Source organism: Fringilla coelebs, assembly GCF_963513975.1.
Source record: "Fringilla coelebs genome assembly, chromosome: 1".
Taxonomy (NCBI): domain Eukaryota; kingdom Metazoa; phylum Chordata; class Aves; order Passeriformes; family Fringillidae; genus Fringilla; species Fringilla coelebs.
Window position 1 is genome coordinate 129,764,911 of NC_140028.1, and position 19,248 is coordinate 129,784,158.

General features: G+C 37.8%; 1 protein-coding gene across 3 annotated transcripts in view; it reads left to right on the forward strand.

Moving 5' to 3' along the window:
• CDK6 (cyclin dependent kinase 6) overlaps positions 1 to 19,248 on the forward strand; it is a 130,915-nt gene that overhangs the window by 54,989 nt on the left and 56,678 nt on the right. For all 3 annotated transcript variants that reach the window (XM_084215032.1, XM_084215033.1, XM_084215031.1), the window contains exon 4: positions 2,387 to 2,554. In XM_084215032.1, the coding sequence (XP_084071158.1) occupies positions 2,387 to 2,554 (168 nt within the window). The remainder of the gene's footprint in view (positions 1 to 2,386; positions 2,555 to 19,248) is intronic.

The following is a 19,248-nucleotide window of genomic DNA, read 5'->3' on the forward strand; positions in this document are numbered from 1 at the left end:
TAATCAACAGTCCCACCTGAATACTGGAAAACAGCTTATATGGACTAACCCTGAATTTCCTGGAAGAGGATATATGGCACTTTTTTCCCTCCAGTTGCTCTTCTTCTTTCTAACACCTTTTAAATTTACACTCCCAGTTCACTTTTCTGCAGCATGTTTTATTTTTTGTGTGTGAAGAGAACTTCTGTAAATGATATTCATCTTTTGATTCTGATGGGTAGAGAGAAAGATATACCAGTTTCCATTTTCAGATATTTTCTTTTTTTACCTGTGGCTGGAAGAAGACTTTGAATTTAGAACCTGAAGGCATTGCTTGAATCTTGGAATGACCAGAGCAGAATTGTGTTAGGGTGAGCTTGAGGAAGAAAGCTGAAACAAAACCAGCATCAGTTGTTGGAAAAAATATTCTTGATATGTTTGGTAACTGCCTGAATGAGTTGACAGAGTTGACAAATGAATAGGATACATAAATGTCGCCAGAAAGGAACTTGCCAGGGTCTACTGACTAATACTTCAGTTCTTTAAATAATTTTCTTATTTGATACTATGTCAACATGGAATAAAACAGAAAAAAAATTGGCCCAAATTCAGTGAAACACTAAGTTCATATTTTAAATAACCATATGCCTAAATGTTGTTGGCATGTTTTTCATGTCTGCAAGACTGATCCAAAGACTTTTGGGATTTGGTGAAAACATGGCACAGAGTGACCAGATATTGCATACATTAATTCTACTGATAACTGAAACCTGCAGAGCTGTAGCCCAAGTTCTTACAAATTTCTGAACTGCAAGAAAAACCTGTATAGTTTGTGTATTTCTTTTAAAGTCCAAACAGTATTATACCAGTTGTCAAAATTTTTGGTTCCCAATATTTTTCTGGGAAAGCAAAGGAAATAAAAGGCATAAGCTAGCAGGAAATGGAGTTCTCAGTTCACCACCTTCCTTCAGAGGTGATAATAATTTAATACTGTCACAGCATCCATAATTTCATGGTAAAATCTCTGTAGTTGGGGTTTTCAAATAAAAGTTGATTCTTTTTTGAGCTGACTGTATACAGAAATGGCCTTGTTTTATCAGAGGTCAGATGAGCGCTTCCAAACTTAATATCTATATATTATGTAATATTTTCTATGTAAGTGATCAGGAAACATCACAAAAAAGGAATTATTTTGTATTAAATTACTTAGGAATATCTCTAAAGCCTACCTTAAAAATGCATCCAACTTAACCAGTATTATCAAGCTGAATGTTTTGAGCTATTTTTACATCCATGTTCAGATATAATTCCTTTCAGTAGTGTGCTTTGAATATTTACTTGCAACATGCCCAGGTCCATAGAGAAGAACAAAAACAACCAACCTCAAGTTATCCTTCCTCCCTTTTCTTTTCATGCCATGCCCTTCTCCAAGATCTTTTTGGTTGCTAACAACAGGATTGTTGCATGGTTTATGGAAAAGGCATATGTCACCAGCATACACAGAACTGCAGTTTCATGAGCTCAAGTCAATTGCATGCAGAAAATAAACTTCTTTGTCCATTTTTTTTTCTTTCTTATTGCAGCATCTTCTTGTAACTGCCTGTTCTGCAAATATAATTTTCAAGTTGACAGTATCCTTCTAATTTGGAATGCAGGGGATTTCTAGTATTTGGTTTTGAGTCTGCTGGTTCATTCTTTTCACATTACTAAGATTGTCAAAACATGAGTAGAGATAAAATAGTTTCTTCAGCTGTGGAAATGTCATGGAAGATTGTATCACCATAACAAAACAGAAAGAAGAATCAGGATTATGATTATTACACTGTTTTAGTGCTAAACTTTCATCTAAAGGTAATTTTTGTCCTATTCAGTAAATTCTATACAACAGGTTTTGCCACCTGAACCTTTTCCCTCTATAACATTAAATAAAATTAAGTTTGCCACTTAAACAGTTTTTCTGTTTGAAACAGGTCATTATGCCTGTTAAAATGAATGATAAAAATTCACTTCACCACGGAAGGGCAAAGCATAAGCTGGTGAGAATACAAAGAGCACAAAACTGCTATGTACTTCTGTTACTTGGACAGCATTCTTTTGAAGTTGTCCAGGGATTTAGAAACATGCTTTTGCTATTTTTTAAAGTATATTGATTTATCTTTATACTAGTGTCAATCAACCTCAGATAGTTCAACTAGAAACCATACACTAACTCGATAAGGACATTGGTTCTGTTCCATTCATTCTTGCAACATCCTGACCGTTTTACATTAATAGTTGGTTTTATCTCCTGTACACGTATTTAAGTCACTGTTTATTAAATTAGTTTTTCAGATTATGACAGGGGATTTACTTGTTTGCCTGCCACCTTGTCTTGATAACTGAATATTGATTTTATCTTTATATATAGGATATGATGCTTCAGCTGTTTCGGGGACTGGATTTTCTGCATTCGCATCGTGTGGTGCATCGGGATCTGAAACCCCAAAATATCCTTGTTACCAGCAATGGGCAGATAAAGCTAGCTGACTTTGGCCTTGCACGAATCTACAGTTTTCAGATGGCTCTTACCTCAGTGGTAAGTTTCTGAAGGATTTTATTTTTCTGTTAGCATTGCAGTCTGAACCATGTCTACAACTGAAGTTACTTGTGTCTCTGAAAACAATTGCTTACCAGCCAGGATTGAACTTGTGGTGATTACATTGTAATCAAGTAATCAGTTTCTGACTACTGGCTCTAATTCCATCGTGACTGATTACAGAGGGGATAGGTATGTGTTAGTTTTCTGAAACTCCCATCTGTTAAGCTTCTGTAGTGATACTGTCTTCCTGTGTAAATTAAGTCAGACCCCTATGGTTAAAGTTTCCGAAGTATCCATTTTAAAATAAAGCTCTTGCTGAATCCCAGGTATTTTGCCTGAAAAAGCCACACAGATACTTGTGAAAATGCCACACATCGTGCTCAGATTTTCCACCTCTGTGAGTGTGCATTCAGTGCTTCCTTCCATATGTTACTGAATGATTCCAAATAGGGTTGCGCTGGAGGAAGCTCAAGTGGATCTGGGGGCCAAAAATCACAGCTGTTTCCCAAGCCAGCTGTTAAAGAGGACCCCCAGTATCACCAGGTCTCTTGCCACTGTTGCCCCTCTCCCACCAGCCCTCTTGGTTGTCCTTGGCTCAGACATGAGCTCACTTGCAGATTTTGCTCTCTCCTCCATTAATGCTGGAGAAACCCTGCCAGCTCCTTGCTTTTTGACCCCATTTCCACACTTGCTGGCCCTGCCCCCAGAATCAGCTGCTGTTGCTTGGCACAGCATCTCTGGAGCATATTGAGGAGCTGCCATGCTGTGTGCATGTTGGGTATCTTTAGGGTTTGTTGTCTGCTCATGGTTTTTTTGTTTTCTTTTTCTATTCTGAGTATCCCAACTGCCATGACAGTAGCTCTCACAATAAAGACAGAAAAGGCAGAACTGCTGAAAAGAGAAACTGAAAGGGTCCACTTTGCATTTTACACCATACTGTAAAAATTACCTGGCTCATGTTGATGAGAAGCAATTTGTTCTCATTGTTAGTTTGTGCAAGGGTCTTCCCATTGTCATGTGATGTAACTATGGTCATCTGGCTTCAGGGTGAACGAAGGCAGGAAGCAACAGAAAATTACATCATCTTGCTAAACATAGGGAAGTATCCTTGTCACATAAAACATTGTAAACCTGTGGTTTAGGGCTAGTTTTTTTCATTGCCTGTACGATGTTGTTTAGTCCAAAGGTGAAAGAATCTGGATGCTGGGAAGACTGGTCATGTAACTCAAAGCAGAAGAAAAGGAGAGAATGGTTCTTCCTGAATTGTTCTTATTTTGTTTCCCAGCTACCAGTCAGCACCAGCTTCAATGAGTATTTGTGTTGGTGCATAAAATCATTTAGGCTAAAACTGCAGAATGCTGCAAGGTTTTCAGACAGACATTTTTGAAAAGTTCTGCATTAAATGAGGAAAAAATACATACAGAACTGAGCAGGAGTTTTTCCATGACCATGTAGCCTTCTTAGGAAGGAAGTTTAAAACACCCAGAAATCTACCACAGCAAAGAGAACACTGCCAGGATTTCTTTTAAAGTATGTTCATTTGCTCAAATATCTAATACTTGCCTGCTAGAAATCATGTGTTAAAAACCATGAGCTGGTACTCTTGGTGCTGCTGTGAACCAGAGATGTTCAGGCTAAGGGATTATCTACATTCAAGTTTGTACTGTGTTCAGATAAGCATCCAAGTGTCATTGCAGCTAAGCTAAAGAATATTAAAATAGTTGAATTATTCTGTGATCAGGGAGAAATCAAGTATATAGCATAGGTGTAAGTAAAAAAAAGACAAAGCCAGCAATGACACTGGTCTTCTTAAGTTAAAAAATTAATAGTTTCAAATTTAAGTTAAAAGTTAATAAGTATTTTAAAACAGTTTTCAACATCTTCAAAATAAACTTGTGTCCGAGTATATAGGAAACTATAAGGGTGTGTTACTTAGAATGTGATAAATGTGCTATGGTTTTTAATGTCAGTCCTCACTGCTCCTACAAAGTGATTGCAGGTTAGAAACTTATATTTAATGTGTTTTAGCTGTCAATTTTCCTTTTCTGATTTTAACTTCCACCTTTGGCTAACTCCTTCAGTCTGCAAATGCTTCTTTGTTTTTACCTCCATTGAAATGTAGTAGAGGAAACACAGCTAAACAAAATGGCTCCAAACCCCTAAACTTCTGGGTTTTAAACATAAAGACATTCTTGACTATACTATCCCAAAAATAGTCTAAATTGCAATTATTCACCGGGCAGGGAGTAAACTTTCATGGACTTCAGCAAGACCAGCTTGTTTTGAAGCATTTGCAGAAAAAAAGTATTGCATTATAAAAGACAGAATATACATATACACATATCAATTAATAAAAGTCAGAGCTTGCAAAGATTTGTGTTCGATAGTGATAGTGCAGACAGCCCAGTGATAAAAGACTATCACTGTGATCAATACAAGGGCTCTGCAGCATTTCCTTCAGAGGAGAAGCTTACTGCAAGATAAACAAGAATCATCTTTTGAAGTATCAGACCATTCCCAAGATGCATCCTCATTCATTGCTCACAAAGAAACTCTTCAGATGGGACAAAAAGAGCTTGCCATGAAAGTAGCCCAGTAAAAACTGATCCAGCCCAAGTGCTGTGGGTGCAGCAAATGGTATCTTCAGAGCAGTCTCTCTCCAACAGCTGGTTATTTACACAATGCTGAGGAATCCTTCTGGCAGACCGGTAGTCCAGGCATATTGCTGTCATTTAAAGAAACCTCTTGATATTTCTGTCAGTGAATGAATGAATGAATGAATAAAAGATTGAAACTAAGGTTACACAGGCTGGGGGGGCAGGGTGGAGATCACTGCTCCCAGCTGTGTTCAGACTGAGACCTGATACGAGGCTGAAATAACAGCATTAGGAGGAATGAGGTTGGGCGGGGTGTCTGAGCTGGTGGAGGGCAGGGCATGCTTTTGGTTTTGTGCAAAGTTAGACTCTTCCAAGTGTTGGTCTTGGCCCTTGGGGAAGTTTTGAATAGGCTTGTGATAACAGAGAAGCTCCGTAGGACAGAGGAGGTAGATTGATGTGACTGTGATTTTAGAGTTGGATAGCAAAAGCTAATGAACTGTCACATTTTTCCTGGCGCAGAAAAATGGGCCCTCCATTCTAACTTTCTCTGAGCAAAGGAGCAATTGGGCGTCTGGAAAATCTGAAGTTGTGTTATCAAAAAGGAGTAATCCATTTATCTATTTCTGATGACTTTTGACTGCATTAAAGAAAGGAAATGAAGCTGAATCATGGCATACAGGAATGTTAAGTGAGACAAATGCATGCAGTTGTGATCAGAGCATCTAGGTGGAGCTGAGGCCATCCAGCTCTTAAAACCTGGACTGTATCAGGATCTTGAGTGACACTGGCAAAACCTTAGTGTTTGTAACACACTTACAATACTTGCTTTGAAAACATGCATGCTTTACCTTAGATGTCAGCACACTGAAGGGTTTTTTTCCCCCATGAAATGCCAACAAAATTGGTTTATGTCTTCCTTTTTAAAAAAAACAAAACACTTGTTTTTAGATTTACCCAACACAGAAGGGAAAATACATCACTTTTTTTGCTGATGCTGTAAGTTGTTGAGTACTAGACCCAACTGATTAAATTTTCTGAAAAGAGAGGACGCAAAATATTCTGCAGTTACTTTCAGTAAATAATTTTAGATTATGCCAGGGTTTTATTTGAGTATTTCTTCAGGATAAAAACTTTCCATCCATTTCTGGCAGTCACTTCAGTGCAAATGGTTTACATGTCACATCATGCAAGAACTTGGATTTCATTTTGTTGGTATAGTAGCAAGGGAGCATAAAATAATTTTCACTAACAGGGCTTACTCTGTAAAAACACATATGTAAGCAACAAACCTGAAAATGACAGAAAAACTCTCTTCCAAAGAGCAATAAGTACTTCTCTGTTTCCTACCCACTGTTGCATTGTAGTTTTCCAGTAAATGCTCTCCATCAGTAAATAATGTAAATGTAAATGGTTGTCTGAGGCAATATGATTGATGAGAGCCCAGACAATTTTTTTTTTTGCTTTGCCCCGTCTTTTGTCATTTTTTTTCCTCTTTTTTTATGGCCACCTTTTCCAAGTCTCTTGCAGTGCAGCTTTAACCTGAGGTCCATTGAAGATCCCTAAATGGACCTGATTCAGCAATCTCTTTAAAGCTCCCAGTTATCATCAGGCATCAGAGGAGAACTATGAAAATTAAGCAACCACCTGCCACTGGTTAAACTAAGAGTTAAAGAGTGTCCTAATGAAATTAGTACAAATCAGTACAGTGATACTTGATTTTATCTCATGCATGATTTAAGGAGATGATAACTCTTCCCTCTCTGACTGGTGAAGTTGCACTGTTTTGATATGCCCTTCACTGTTGTGGGGAAGCACATCACCTGAGGTCTGGGCCCTCATCTCCAGTTCTGTCATTATGGTGCATTTGTCCAGTCCACCCAAATGTCCCTGGAAATGAAAATGAGACACAGACAGCCGTCCAGTGGATCAAAATAAGTGGGTTTGGGCTTTTCAGTGCTGCTGCTGGGAGCTTGTGGCTATTTAGAAGTGCAGTAAGATCAAAATTGTTGTCTTATTTAAGGAAAATCTGTCTTCCCTACTAATACACAGTTCTGCATGAAAAGTCCGTGTGTCTGGCTTTGTGAAAAAAGTAGTGAATTTTTCAGATATTTTAACATCTGCTGGGATCTTTATTGCATCCTCCCAACACCCTCTAGGAAGGTTATTTCTATCACATAAAATGAGTCATTTATCTCTGGAGTCATCTTAAGAACAAAAATCATTATCAGCATGTTGACTGTAAGGTCTGCAGATAAGTAAAAACATTTTAAGATATATTTATGATGCCTTGACTCAGATGAGATCTTCACTAAGAAGACCCAAATTTACATGAAAATAACAATGACAAAACAGATCATTCAATTTCACAGTATTAATCAAAGGGCAGTATGGAAATACACATTAACAAAGTTAGGAAATCAGAAGTTTCTTATTCATCTACATTATAATAATATAAGATCATTTTCAAAACCAACTTAATTTTTGTTACCCATCAGAAGAACCTTGTCTGGAAGGCTTGTCTGGAAGAGTTGTACTGGCTGCTCTCACAGAGACAGGGGATTTATGACAAGGTTGTTACTTCTAGAGACGTGTTCTAGAAATAATCTACAGGTGCTGTTTCACAGTGTAAGTAGATTTAATATTTCTACTGCTGCTGAAAGGGTGCCCTCCTTTTGACTGCACACTTCCATCAGTTCCCTTTCTTTGGCATTACTGGTTGCTCCCTTGCAGTCTGACTGAAAATGAACCCTGTATAAAGTAGTTACTAATTCCCAGGTGGCTTAGTAGACGCAAATCACTGTGTGGCCACAAGACTGAAAGCACTGACAAACAGGGGAGGGGGAGCAGAAAGATGGGGTCATCCACTCCCTAGACACCACCACCTTAGGTTTGTTGGAGTTAGTTATGAAACCACATCTGGAGTGTTCAGCTGAGGCCTTGTATAATTAAGGTAACTCAAAGATGGAAATGTTTTTCAGAACTTCGCAGCTCCTGCTGATTTACACTGTTCTAAAGGTGTTAGGTGAACCAGCCAGCTGGTTCATTTAAGGCTATTATTGTATCTGACTGTAACAAAACTTCTAAGGGCATCTGTATCAGTGTTTGAAATATTTTTTACCCCCACGGTGCCAAGACCTGCATTCAGCGCTCTGTGCTGTTCCTCTGCAGCTGATGCCAGGACTCACCCCTGAGACCTGTCAGGAATGCAGGGAATGCAGCCCTCTGCTCTGATTCAGACCCAGGTTTATCATGAACCACAAAAAGCCTATCTTTTAATCTTTCAAAGAAAGTAAATTATTTCACAGTAAACAAGCAAATTGGCTTCACATGAGAATATTTTCTGTGCCCTTTTCCAGAAAACCCCTTTCTAGAGTTGCAGAGATTAGAATTTATGATATGTGAGGACAGAGGTTGTCCACACTGAGCTGAGCATGTTTTGCAACGCTGCAGCTGCACCAGTGCAAGCCTGCAGAATAAATTTACCTCATCCTGGTGAAAAAAAAAAGGAAAACAAGTGCAACTTTGAGCACAGTTTATGTCAGAACAAAGGAGGTTTCTGTTGGGCTGGACCAAAGGTTGACTATTGCTCTGTCAAAGGGTAATGTTTAAGAAAGGATGCTCAAGAGGGAGAGAACAAAAAGCTCTCAGCAATCAGAAATGTAGCAATTTCCAACGCTAGAGCTTGTATCTAGATCATTGTCTATAAAAATTACTGAAGTACCCATCTTTCATAAGCTAACCTGCTTACTGTTTGAACCATTTCTACTCTGAGATGCAGTTTACTTTGTCACTGTGAGGAAGGCTTTTTATTTTGTTTTAAATCTGACACCTGGTATTACTTAGGTTCCTCTTAATTCTGCTTTTCTGAGGCATTGCCTTTTCACCTCAGGGTGAAATTTGGTGTCATTTTGCAACAGCCTAGTTCCATTGGTGCAAGAAAAATGGACTCAGTGGAAATAGGCCTTCATATGTTGATGTTAAGATAAAATAGCATGCTCCTCTTCTCTTCTCTTCTCTTCTCTTCTCTTCTCTTCTCTTCTCTTCTCTTCTCTTCTCTTCTCTTCTCTTCTCTTCTCTTCTCTTCTCTTCTCAAGATACAGTAGATATTAGTAATGGTACAGTAGTGCATCAGAAGTTTCAAAGAAATATCTGGTGAACAGACTGTAGGATATAGAACTGACTTTATAAGGAACAGGCCATGCTCAAGTCTGCTAAAAAAATCAGGGCAGAGGTTGTAAAAGAGAGAAAGGAAGGGAGAAAAGTACTACTGCATATTTTCTCTATATTTTAAAAGAGCATCCTGCTTTTGTGTGACCATACTTCTGTCTCTTGTTTTTAGATGTAAAAATATGTGGTGCATTTCCCCCACCCAGTGATTTACATCTTCTTTGTACTATTTTTCCGTTGATTTAAGTGGCTCTGTTTTTACATCTACTCCCAGAGATAATTGAGTGGGCTGGATTGTAAAAACAATTTGATTGTTTGACAAGGTCTCTCCCTGTGTATTTACAAAACTGTTCCCACATAATTTCAAACCATCCCGAAACACTAAAATACAGCCTCAGGTTATGTTCTTATCAGAGCACAAAGAATAAGCAGGCAGGGGCCTGTTTGGTACTTGAATGTGAGACATCCAAAGCAAGAGGAGCAGGCCAAGTAGCATACTGTCCTTGGAGCTCCTGGTACTCCAGAGTCAAGGCAGGTGTCCATACAGTGCTGACAGAAAGGCTCTTAGGGCTTAATGTGCAATAAAAATGAGTTGTTGGCACTTTTTTGCAGTGGCAGGGAAGTAACTGTAAATGTTCTCTTCAGGCTGGCCAAAGTCCTGCTGTAGGAGGCTTTTCTAAGTGAGAATTCCTGTGTACAGGTACAGCCCAGGAAATCCTCTTAGCCTAACAATATCTAGTACTTGTTCAGCATTGCTGGTGTGGAATTTTTGAGCTCAAGAGGAGAAGAGCTAAGAAATCATCTAGTCCTGTGAAACAAGTAAGATTGTTGCATTTGTAATGTTTTGCCCATAATTTTAATGTGCTCAGAAATAGGGTTTCCATCACTTCCCATGGGAGCCTGTTCAAAAACTTCTATATAATCACTTTCAGAAAGTTTCCTTGATGTCCAGCCTTCAATGTCCCATTCCTAATTTAACTCCATTATATTCCTTCTTATTGTAGGCTAAATGGCAGCAGATGACCAGTGCTTTGTATTTGCATTAAAGAGGTCAATTTAGCTGTAATACATTCATCCTTGCAAAATGTGGTGAGATAAATAATTTGATAAATAGTGAAAGTATATTAGCCTTAGATTTTCCAGATTTCAGTAAATTACGGGGCACCAAACAATTCAACTAGATTTCTCTAGATTTCCCATTTTCAGCATTTCAGTGGATAAAACCAGAGGAAGATATGTTACACTAAAAGATTTACTGAGCTACAAGATTAATTCCTCAGTTTTGGGACCTTACAGATGGCTTGGTAGCAAGCTGCAGAGATCACATATGGACTATGAGTTATCTTTTAGATGCATGAAAAGAGCATGTGAAAATGTAGACTGTTACATGTAGGATAATTTATAAGAAATAATAAAATAGTGATGCCACCACAAAAATTAGTTGATCCGACCTCCTTTAGAATACTGTAAGCTGCTCAGTTTCTCTGTGGCTGAGAGATGTTTTTGGACAGGACCAGTCATGGGGAAGGACAGATTTCTGTAACAATCAGAGAACAAAGGACACTCTTTCTGTGAGACAAGAAGGATCTGAATTACTTTAACAAAATGAATCATAACAGTAAATACAATTGATGCCTAAAAACACCATCAAGGATCCAGATAGGGAGAACATGTTAAAAAAATAGTGATTGCATGAGAACTAGTTAGTTTAAACTTATATAACTTCAAATAAATAACTTTTGTCAGGAAGACAAAAGATTCTGAAACATCCTACAGTAGGATTTCATGCAGGCAAGAAATAAAAATAACTCTGAGAGGGAGCATGGTGAATTTCAGTGATGCAAGTTGGCAAATTTTGATAACTGTGGTAGTCTGTTCCAGTTCCATATCTCTGTATTTGCCCCTTCAAGATTTGATGTGCATTATATAGCCAGCTTTTTCAGAAATGCACTTCATGAGCTCCACTTGTCCTGGAAACAGCTGTCAGCAGGCCAGAGGGATTGGCATAAATGTCAAAGCCAAATTAATTTTCCAAAGAAGGAACTCATGAAACTTTATTAAGATGAGACAGAGCAAATAATGGACATGGTCTTCAAAACCAGAGGAGGCTACAATTTAAATAAAGGCTATGAAAGAGGAAAAAATGAAAATGAGATGTAAAAGAAAGATCCTTCACTAAAGAAGCAAAAATACAACCTGAAAGTTTCACAGGTAGGGATGAAAGATGATCTGAAAACAAGAACTGAATCCTTGTTGGGACAGCAAGTTGAAAAAATTCCACATGTAGTGGAAAGTCTGGTCTCAATGTTCCCCATCTGGAAATGGGATGATCCTGGCAAATCACATCAATAAATGACAACCAACCTGGTCAGACCTTCGGTGGAACCAGGGATGCCAGAAAAGCGTGGATAAACTTGGAAGTCAGCAAAAAAAATAACCTTCAAAAAGGACTTGAGCAGAAAAATTAGCACACACAGGTAAGCAGGAAAATAGACTACTGTGGAAGTAAACACCTGGACCTAAAAAATTAACCCATCAGGAGATTGTTTATAATTTTGTTACTTTTTGTGCATCCTGTAGACTCACATTTTCCCAGCTCAAATAATAGAAATGCCTAGTGAAGATGGCAGGGAAGCTTATTTCAGCATTGTACACTATATGAATGGTGAGGAAAAGGAACAGAAAGGAGACTTCTGATAACTTTCCTAAGCAGCCCAGCTCTGTCAGCACTTGAGCATTTATACTTGGCCTCAGCTGCTCAGGTCCACTATAAGGCCATGATGCAATATGTCAAGGACAGCCATCAATTCAAGCAAGATTGGGTACTGAAAGCTTCAGAGAGGAAGAAGAGAGAGACAACCAAGGACACTTGCATTCTTACAACACACAGCTACCACAGAGGCTGACAGTGATGGGGGTTTGTAGTCAAGGTAAAGCAAAGAAACCAAAAGGACTTTGGGGATTTGTAAGATTTGCCGTGGAGATGGAATGTTTTCTTATTGAAAAGAATCAGAAGATGATACAGTTAGAATCTGCTTCTCTGAAACTCCAGAACAGTTATATGTTTAAAAGACAATGGAAAAAGCTGTTCTCATCAGATAAACTACATTAGCTTGTAAGTAGTAAAAATACTAGGGTTTATAAAAAAGGAAAAAGTCATGTAAGTGCCAAGATTAAGAAATAATTCAGTGGAATATAAGTGTCCTGAAAGATGACTGCAGAATGCTTTTCAAAAGCATAAAACCAGCCAGGACATCTTACTATATATCAGAAGCTCCCAATATAGTTCAGTAAATTGCATCTGACTAGAAGCCAGAGCTTGGAGGTACAAGCAAGGGTTGGAGTTTTTGTTTAGGTCTGTCAGAGGAGTGGTAGTAGTTGAAATTGGTCTAATAAAATGCAACTGCCTCTATGAAATATGCAAAACTGTCATAGATTAGTTACTGAATGAGACATACTAAAAAATTAGGTGTGAGATTTGTTAAAGGAGATTTGAATAAACAAGGAGATTTGAAGATAAAGCTGACGAGGGTTCTAAAATGCACAAAGTTGTTGTCTACTGCAGAAATCCGTAGCATTCAAGTGTGAATCAGAACAGCTAAAGGAGCAGATAAATTAACCATTGCATTGGATTTTGCTCTTTCTGTAATGAGTGCAAGGAAAACTCGTTTTGCAGATGCAGACTATGAAAATACCCATTAAACTTGTGATCAGCATGGAAGAGCTGATCTGTGGATAATTCGTTTGCAGTCAGCAAGCTGTTCTGCTCTCCAGGGCAACTATCGTAATGACATCGGCATCTTGGTAGTAGCTTTCCAGCAAAGAAGAAAAAAATAATTAAAAAATGGAATGACTGCATACTATTTGAAGACTCAGTACGTTTTTGCTTTTAAAGTTAAGAGTGATTTGAAACAGGCTCATTTACTGGGCCCAAGTGACAAAGAACAGATGATAAAAAACCAAAACAAACTAGCATTAAGAAACATGAGCAATTGATGTACTAAGCACAGAAACAGGAGAAAACTGATGCAAAAAAAAGGAGGGAAAACAACCACCTGCAGGTTCATGCTGATTGAGTTCTGAGGTCATGTTGTGGATTTAAACGAGGAATAACGAAAGTAGGGACTTTCTGCTTAGGAAGCAGGAGATATTTTTTGATTTAACAGTGATATAGGTTGTACCATGTGGGCCCCAAATGCAAGATTGTAACCATGGAAACCTGCCATGTAAACAGCTAGTTCATTGTTCACTGGCAGGAAAGAAGAAATAAGTTTTGAAGAAATATGTAGAGAAAGAGATGTGCTTTCAGCTAGTTCTTGGGGCTTACCCTTAGCTATGATTCTGAAATGACTGCACCATATATTTTATGGCTATTATCATCCAAAATTAATACCCTTATCTTATAAGAATTGTTTATTACAGTGAATAAATAGTACCCTTAATGCTGTACTACTTGCTTTTCACCTTAATTGTTCTAAGTATATAGTGTTGAGCAAGTCCAAAGGATGGGGGGAAAAAGTACACTATCAAAAAAACTTAGGAGGCAATTCAGAGCAAGAGTTCTTTGGCTGGGGCAGGAACAGTTGAATAGCTAGTGGAAAAGGCAGTCCACAGTATTTCTTTCTCCTGTACTGCACAGATTCTTCTGCTATACTTAGGGTAAATGACCTGGGTTTGGAAGAAACATTTTTAACAGCGTTATTCCTAGCGCAAAGGATCTGAAAAAGCATATATACTGTTCTGTGGAACAGGGGGGAAAATGCTTAGTGGACTTAGTGAAATGCTTCCAAAAGAGATGACTTTGACTTTGCACACACAATCTCTGACTGGGGGAGTTTCCACTGAAGACAAGAAACTTGCAGCTCTACAGAACTGTCAACTTCACAGCCTGTACTGGATATTAGACAACATTTTTTATGCATTTCAACATTACAAAATTATTTGAGCTGAAAAGCTGAATAGGTTAACAAGAGTCAGAGTTTTTAATTTTCAGTGTTGGAAATAGCTCTTATGAGTTCTTCTCCCTTCACCTATCACTTTTCAAAACCCTTTCAGAACCGTTTCTGTTCATTCTGGGTACAAATCCTAGAGCTTGCAGTTCCATGGAATTATTGACTCAGAAATGCCACAAGTTTGGATGATGATCATATCTTAACGCCACTCAACAAAATCCAGACATGTAGTTAGTGCTGTGTGAATCTCTACAGTATGAGATTTGTATGAGCAAAAGTTTGAGGACAGGACAGATGGAGCACCTTGAAGAAGTTCTGATTGCAAGTGCAACCTTAAATGGAACCATACATTGGCAAAAAATACATCCTCAAAAGATTTTTATATTCCCTTTTCATGTAGTTTACAGAAGGATGGATGTATATGGCTTATCCACTGGGGCAGCTGGATGATCCTCTGCTGTGTGAGAAGCTTCCAGACAAGAGCATTATGATACATAAGACGAAAAGTTTTTTGGCATGTGGAATTTAAAATCATCTTTGGATAGCACAGGGATGTTAGCAGATGGTAGTAGTCTGCTAAAGATGAGATATGGACTCTACAAGGAGTGTGGAGAAACATCGGGTGGTAACTCCAGGTATCAGCAAAAGAAAGATTCGGCCATGCTTCTTAAACTGTTCCACATTTTTGGACTGGGAAATCCCTTACTGACCTAGAGGAAGAGTTTCATTCAGTGGAGGGCCCAGAGAAAATGGAAAACAAGTGCAGAATACGTGCACCAGGGTTGTAAGCAGCTCCCCAAAAGACAGATCCAACTTGCTACTGTATCGCTGAGAGCCACAGTGCCGCACACAGCTACTGATGTGTTTGGAGCTCAGAGTGGGGAAGCCCGTCATGCCAGATGGTAGCGGTGGGCAATTTTTTGAGACAGCTGAAGGTACACAAAGCCAGGAACCAAGAGGCCTGTCGGTAGCAGACATTGTAATGAGTTCATTCTTCACCATTTACAGGATCCCAGGCAAGCTGCACACAAACATAAGGGAAAACTTATGTCAAGAATCTGCAGTTTTGAAGCTTTTCCTACAAAACAAGAGTTTAGCTGTGTACCTTTGTAGACCAGCACAAAAGGGATTGGAATCAGCATCTAATATTCATTCTGATAGCATATAGAAGTCACTGAACCTATAGTGTGCCTCAGCATTCATTTTGTATAGGTATGAGCTAATAATTTACATTTCCATCATTTACACTGCATGGATCTGCAGGGACCACAATTTGCCTTACAGGAATCAGATGATGAGCTTTCCCCATTCTGAGGAAATACTGGTGGGAGGAGCAGTGGGAAGCAGTGCACAAATGCAGACACTAAAGTCATGGACATCAACAGGAAAATACACAGCAAAATGCTGAGAAAGCTGAGAGCTTCTGAGTGGAGTACTTGAAATAAGTCCTAGAGGAAAACTATATCCTCCTGTTTGATTTTTTCAGGAAAACAGGACTTTCTACACCTTTTTTATTAAATAAAACAAATGCATGACTTCCATCATCATTTCACGTTTTCTTGCCCCTCCTCATCTATACTGTAAAAATGAATAAGCTCCCTATTTTGATTAAACTTTCAGGCAAAAGATACTATAAATTAATACAGCTTGAGGATGTTGTGTCTTTGAAAAACAGGGAAAGTATGGTATATGTATACATTGTGAAAAGACCTATAGGAGAGATTTTGAATTTTTTTTGTGATGGTTGGGGGGAGAAGGTTGTGAATATTTAAGGTGCTCTGTTGGAATCGAATTATTATTGAGCACACTTTCCTGTACTATGTTTTTAAACACCTTCAGTGTGAATATTTGAGTTTATTTCTTCTAATATGCTATAAGAATAATATCTACTTCTTATGTCCATTTGAGGCAGAGGAGTTTTGGCTACCTTGCAAGTGTATTACTGATCACTTCAAAGAATGTGTTCTACCACTGGTGCTGTAATTCCATTGACAGTACATCTCAGAAAAAAAGATTTGTATGCTTTATTTGTATGTGCATCTTTCCACGCAATTCTTCTAAGTTTGCTTCATACTGTATTTGCAAGACAGAAACAATCAATTAATTCTTAAAATGCAAAAGAAGATTACTGGAAAATTTGAAAATCTTGCTGTGAAGTTTAGTATGCTAGGTTGATCTGGGTGCCATGATACAGTAAAAAAAACACATCTCAGAACATGCTCACTGTAGCATCTAAACAGAAAGCATCAGAGGTAAATAGGCATCTTCTTAATGTAATGGTGTTTTCAATAATTTTGTTTACATATTTATATTCTTTCTCCATTAAATAAAAACTAGCTTGCAAACATAGCTTAAAAGTTGAAAATACTTTACCAGTTTATATTTTCTTACGGTTATTGCGGTAGGTCACATACTTCAGCTGGTGTAAATCAGTAAAGCTTCAATGAGTTTAAGCCAATTTATAAGGCAAATAAGAAGGCCTATCTTTAAATCAACAGTGAATTTTGCATTTGGTTATTTTTTTTTAATATTTAGAATTTTAATTGCATTTCTTTTAGTTTCTTTTACTGTCTGATGGTGCTCAGACAGTATTGCTTTGAAATGAGTAAAAATATTTAGGTTAATAAAAGCACAGCTGTCACTGTAGATTGATAGATTTAAATGATTTGGGACACTGAAGATATCGTGCACCTTATGTAATTTAATCACTAGAATAATTAAATAAGGAGGGGCCTGTGCATGGTATCAGTTCTTGTGGGAAAATATGCTTCATTGACTTACTGGCACTGTTTTGGAATGTGGCATTTAAAAGTACCTTTTTACAGTGGGAAAGAATTTGGTCAAGAATAAACAGTCTGACCTTGTTAAATGGACCAAAGTCACTACATAACCTAGTTTCAGAAAACTAGTTTTCACTAGTCCGTGAAAGAAAAAAATCAGTGTATGAAAAATGCAGCTAGATTCTATGGAGAAAAAATTATGTTGATTGAACACAGTGGGCAAAATCCCCCCTGTTTTTCCAATATGAAGTTCCCTGATTTGTTGGAAGTGGGCTTTGAGGTTTAAAGTGGTTTGAGCTGTGATTTCAGAGGAGATTAAAAGCACTTTACATTGAAAAATATCATACAATGAAGCCAGATGAATTCAAGTCATTTAGGGGAGAAGTGAATAAATTTCAACAGAAATCAAGGCCATTTGTATTACTATCAGCCTCCAAAAATGTAAAAACTTCGAGTTTGTAGGAAAACTGTATTTATGTTATGGACTAAGTCTTAAACACAAAGGTTGGTATTTGCAGATATAGTAATTTGACTACCAAGGACCTTTTGATGCAAATTAAGAAGAAAATTATGCCAGTTTGGTTTTAGCTTCAAATTTTGCCGATGGGAAACTGGCATGGTAAACCCGTACAATAATCCTGAATCTCCAAACTGTGAAATCCTAGCTTCCATGCAGTTGATGGAAAACATCCTTTTAACTTCACTGTGGCCAGAATCTCATTCCAGGTTTTCATATTCTGTTCGAAAAATATAAAAACATTCTGTGAACAAATAATCAAGCTGCTTTGGAGGAGTGGAGTATACAAAGAACAACAAGGACTTTGGGACATGGTATTGGTATAAGTGCTTGTCCAGTCCATGGTTTTGGCCACAGAATTCTCATTGGTACTTCATAGGACACAAACTCCTTTTTCTTTTTGACATGACAGTGACAGGTTAGCATATTAAAACTCTTAAAACCTGGCCAGTGATCCATTTTTTAATGCAAAAGAAAATGAAAAATCTTACAATGACTCAAGAATATGAAATTACATTGAAAGACATTGTTGAATAGTACTTTTGAGTGCATCATTTAAAACTGTAGTAGCCAGTTGAGAATTATTGCTGCATAAAAGTCACAATGTATCCATAACTTCAGTTATCAGCAAAACTACCGAGAGCTATATTTCCATGCTATGAAATGAAATTTGATGGAAGCAGTAATAGATGCAACTGTTAAAAAGCAGTTTACATAAAATGAGTGAATTTAAGGAAAAAAAATATGTTTGCATCAGGTAAATTCAGATTTAAAATTAGAATGTGTGTACATTAGGTTTTGACAAGTTTGAATAAAGAATCTGTATTAATCCAGAAAAGAATAAAGCCTGTCTCAATGTAAAGACCGTTTTCAGTTTCTATAGTCAATGTAAACATCTTCTGAAGTTAGCCTGAGTTTCCTGAATTCTGTCTCACTCTACTTTGTGTTTACAACATCAGCTATATATTTACCCTGCAGAGATTTTTGAGGCCCTCGAGGGGGTGGAGTTCCCACCCTGCTGTGAGGAGGCTCTGTCTATTTTCTGTGTACAGTCACATGTGACATCGCCTTCTGCAGTGCTTCAGTATCGAACTATCAGATTCTGAAAATGGAAGTCATACACAGCTGAATGTATGCACAGATTATCCTGTTCTGTAGTTTTGGACATTAACTCAGAAAAGCAAGAACAGAAACTACAGCTGTTCTTAGAATTTACAAGCAGTGATAGATACTTTCATCCCCCAACTTGGATTTATTTTTTTTCCTTTATGTGTACATGTTCTTGTTTCCCTTCTGTTCTCAGTGCTGATTGTCATCCAGATTGGTCTGCTAGCTCCAGCCCTCACCTTTTTAAAGAAATTTGGTTCTTAAGAATGGATTCACCAGGAAAAGATTAAGGAGCTATTTTTCACTCTTGTCTATGTCATTAGTGTGCAGCATAGTGTGCAAAGACCAGGTTGTCTGAGAGGGGAACTGCAGTGCTTATGTAGAGTTTACTTTTCCTCCAGCTGATACACTGCAACTGTAATCTGACCCTCACACTATTAGCAAGTAAAATGCATAAATCCCTCCAAAGCTCTTAGATTCATACTTAACTGAGGAAGCTATTAGACTGACTAGAAATAAAAATGTTCATGATAAGTGGATATTAATTCTTCTTTGTATAGAGTAACCTTTG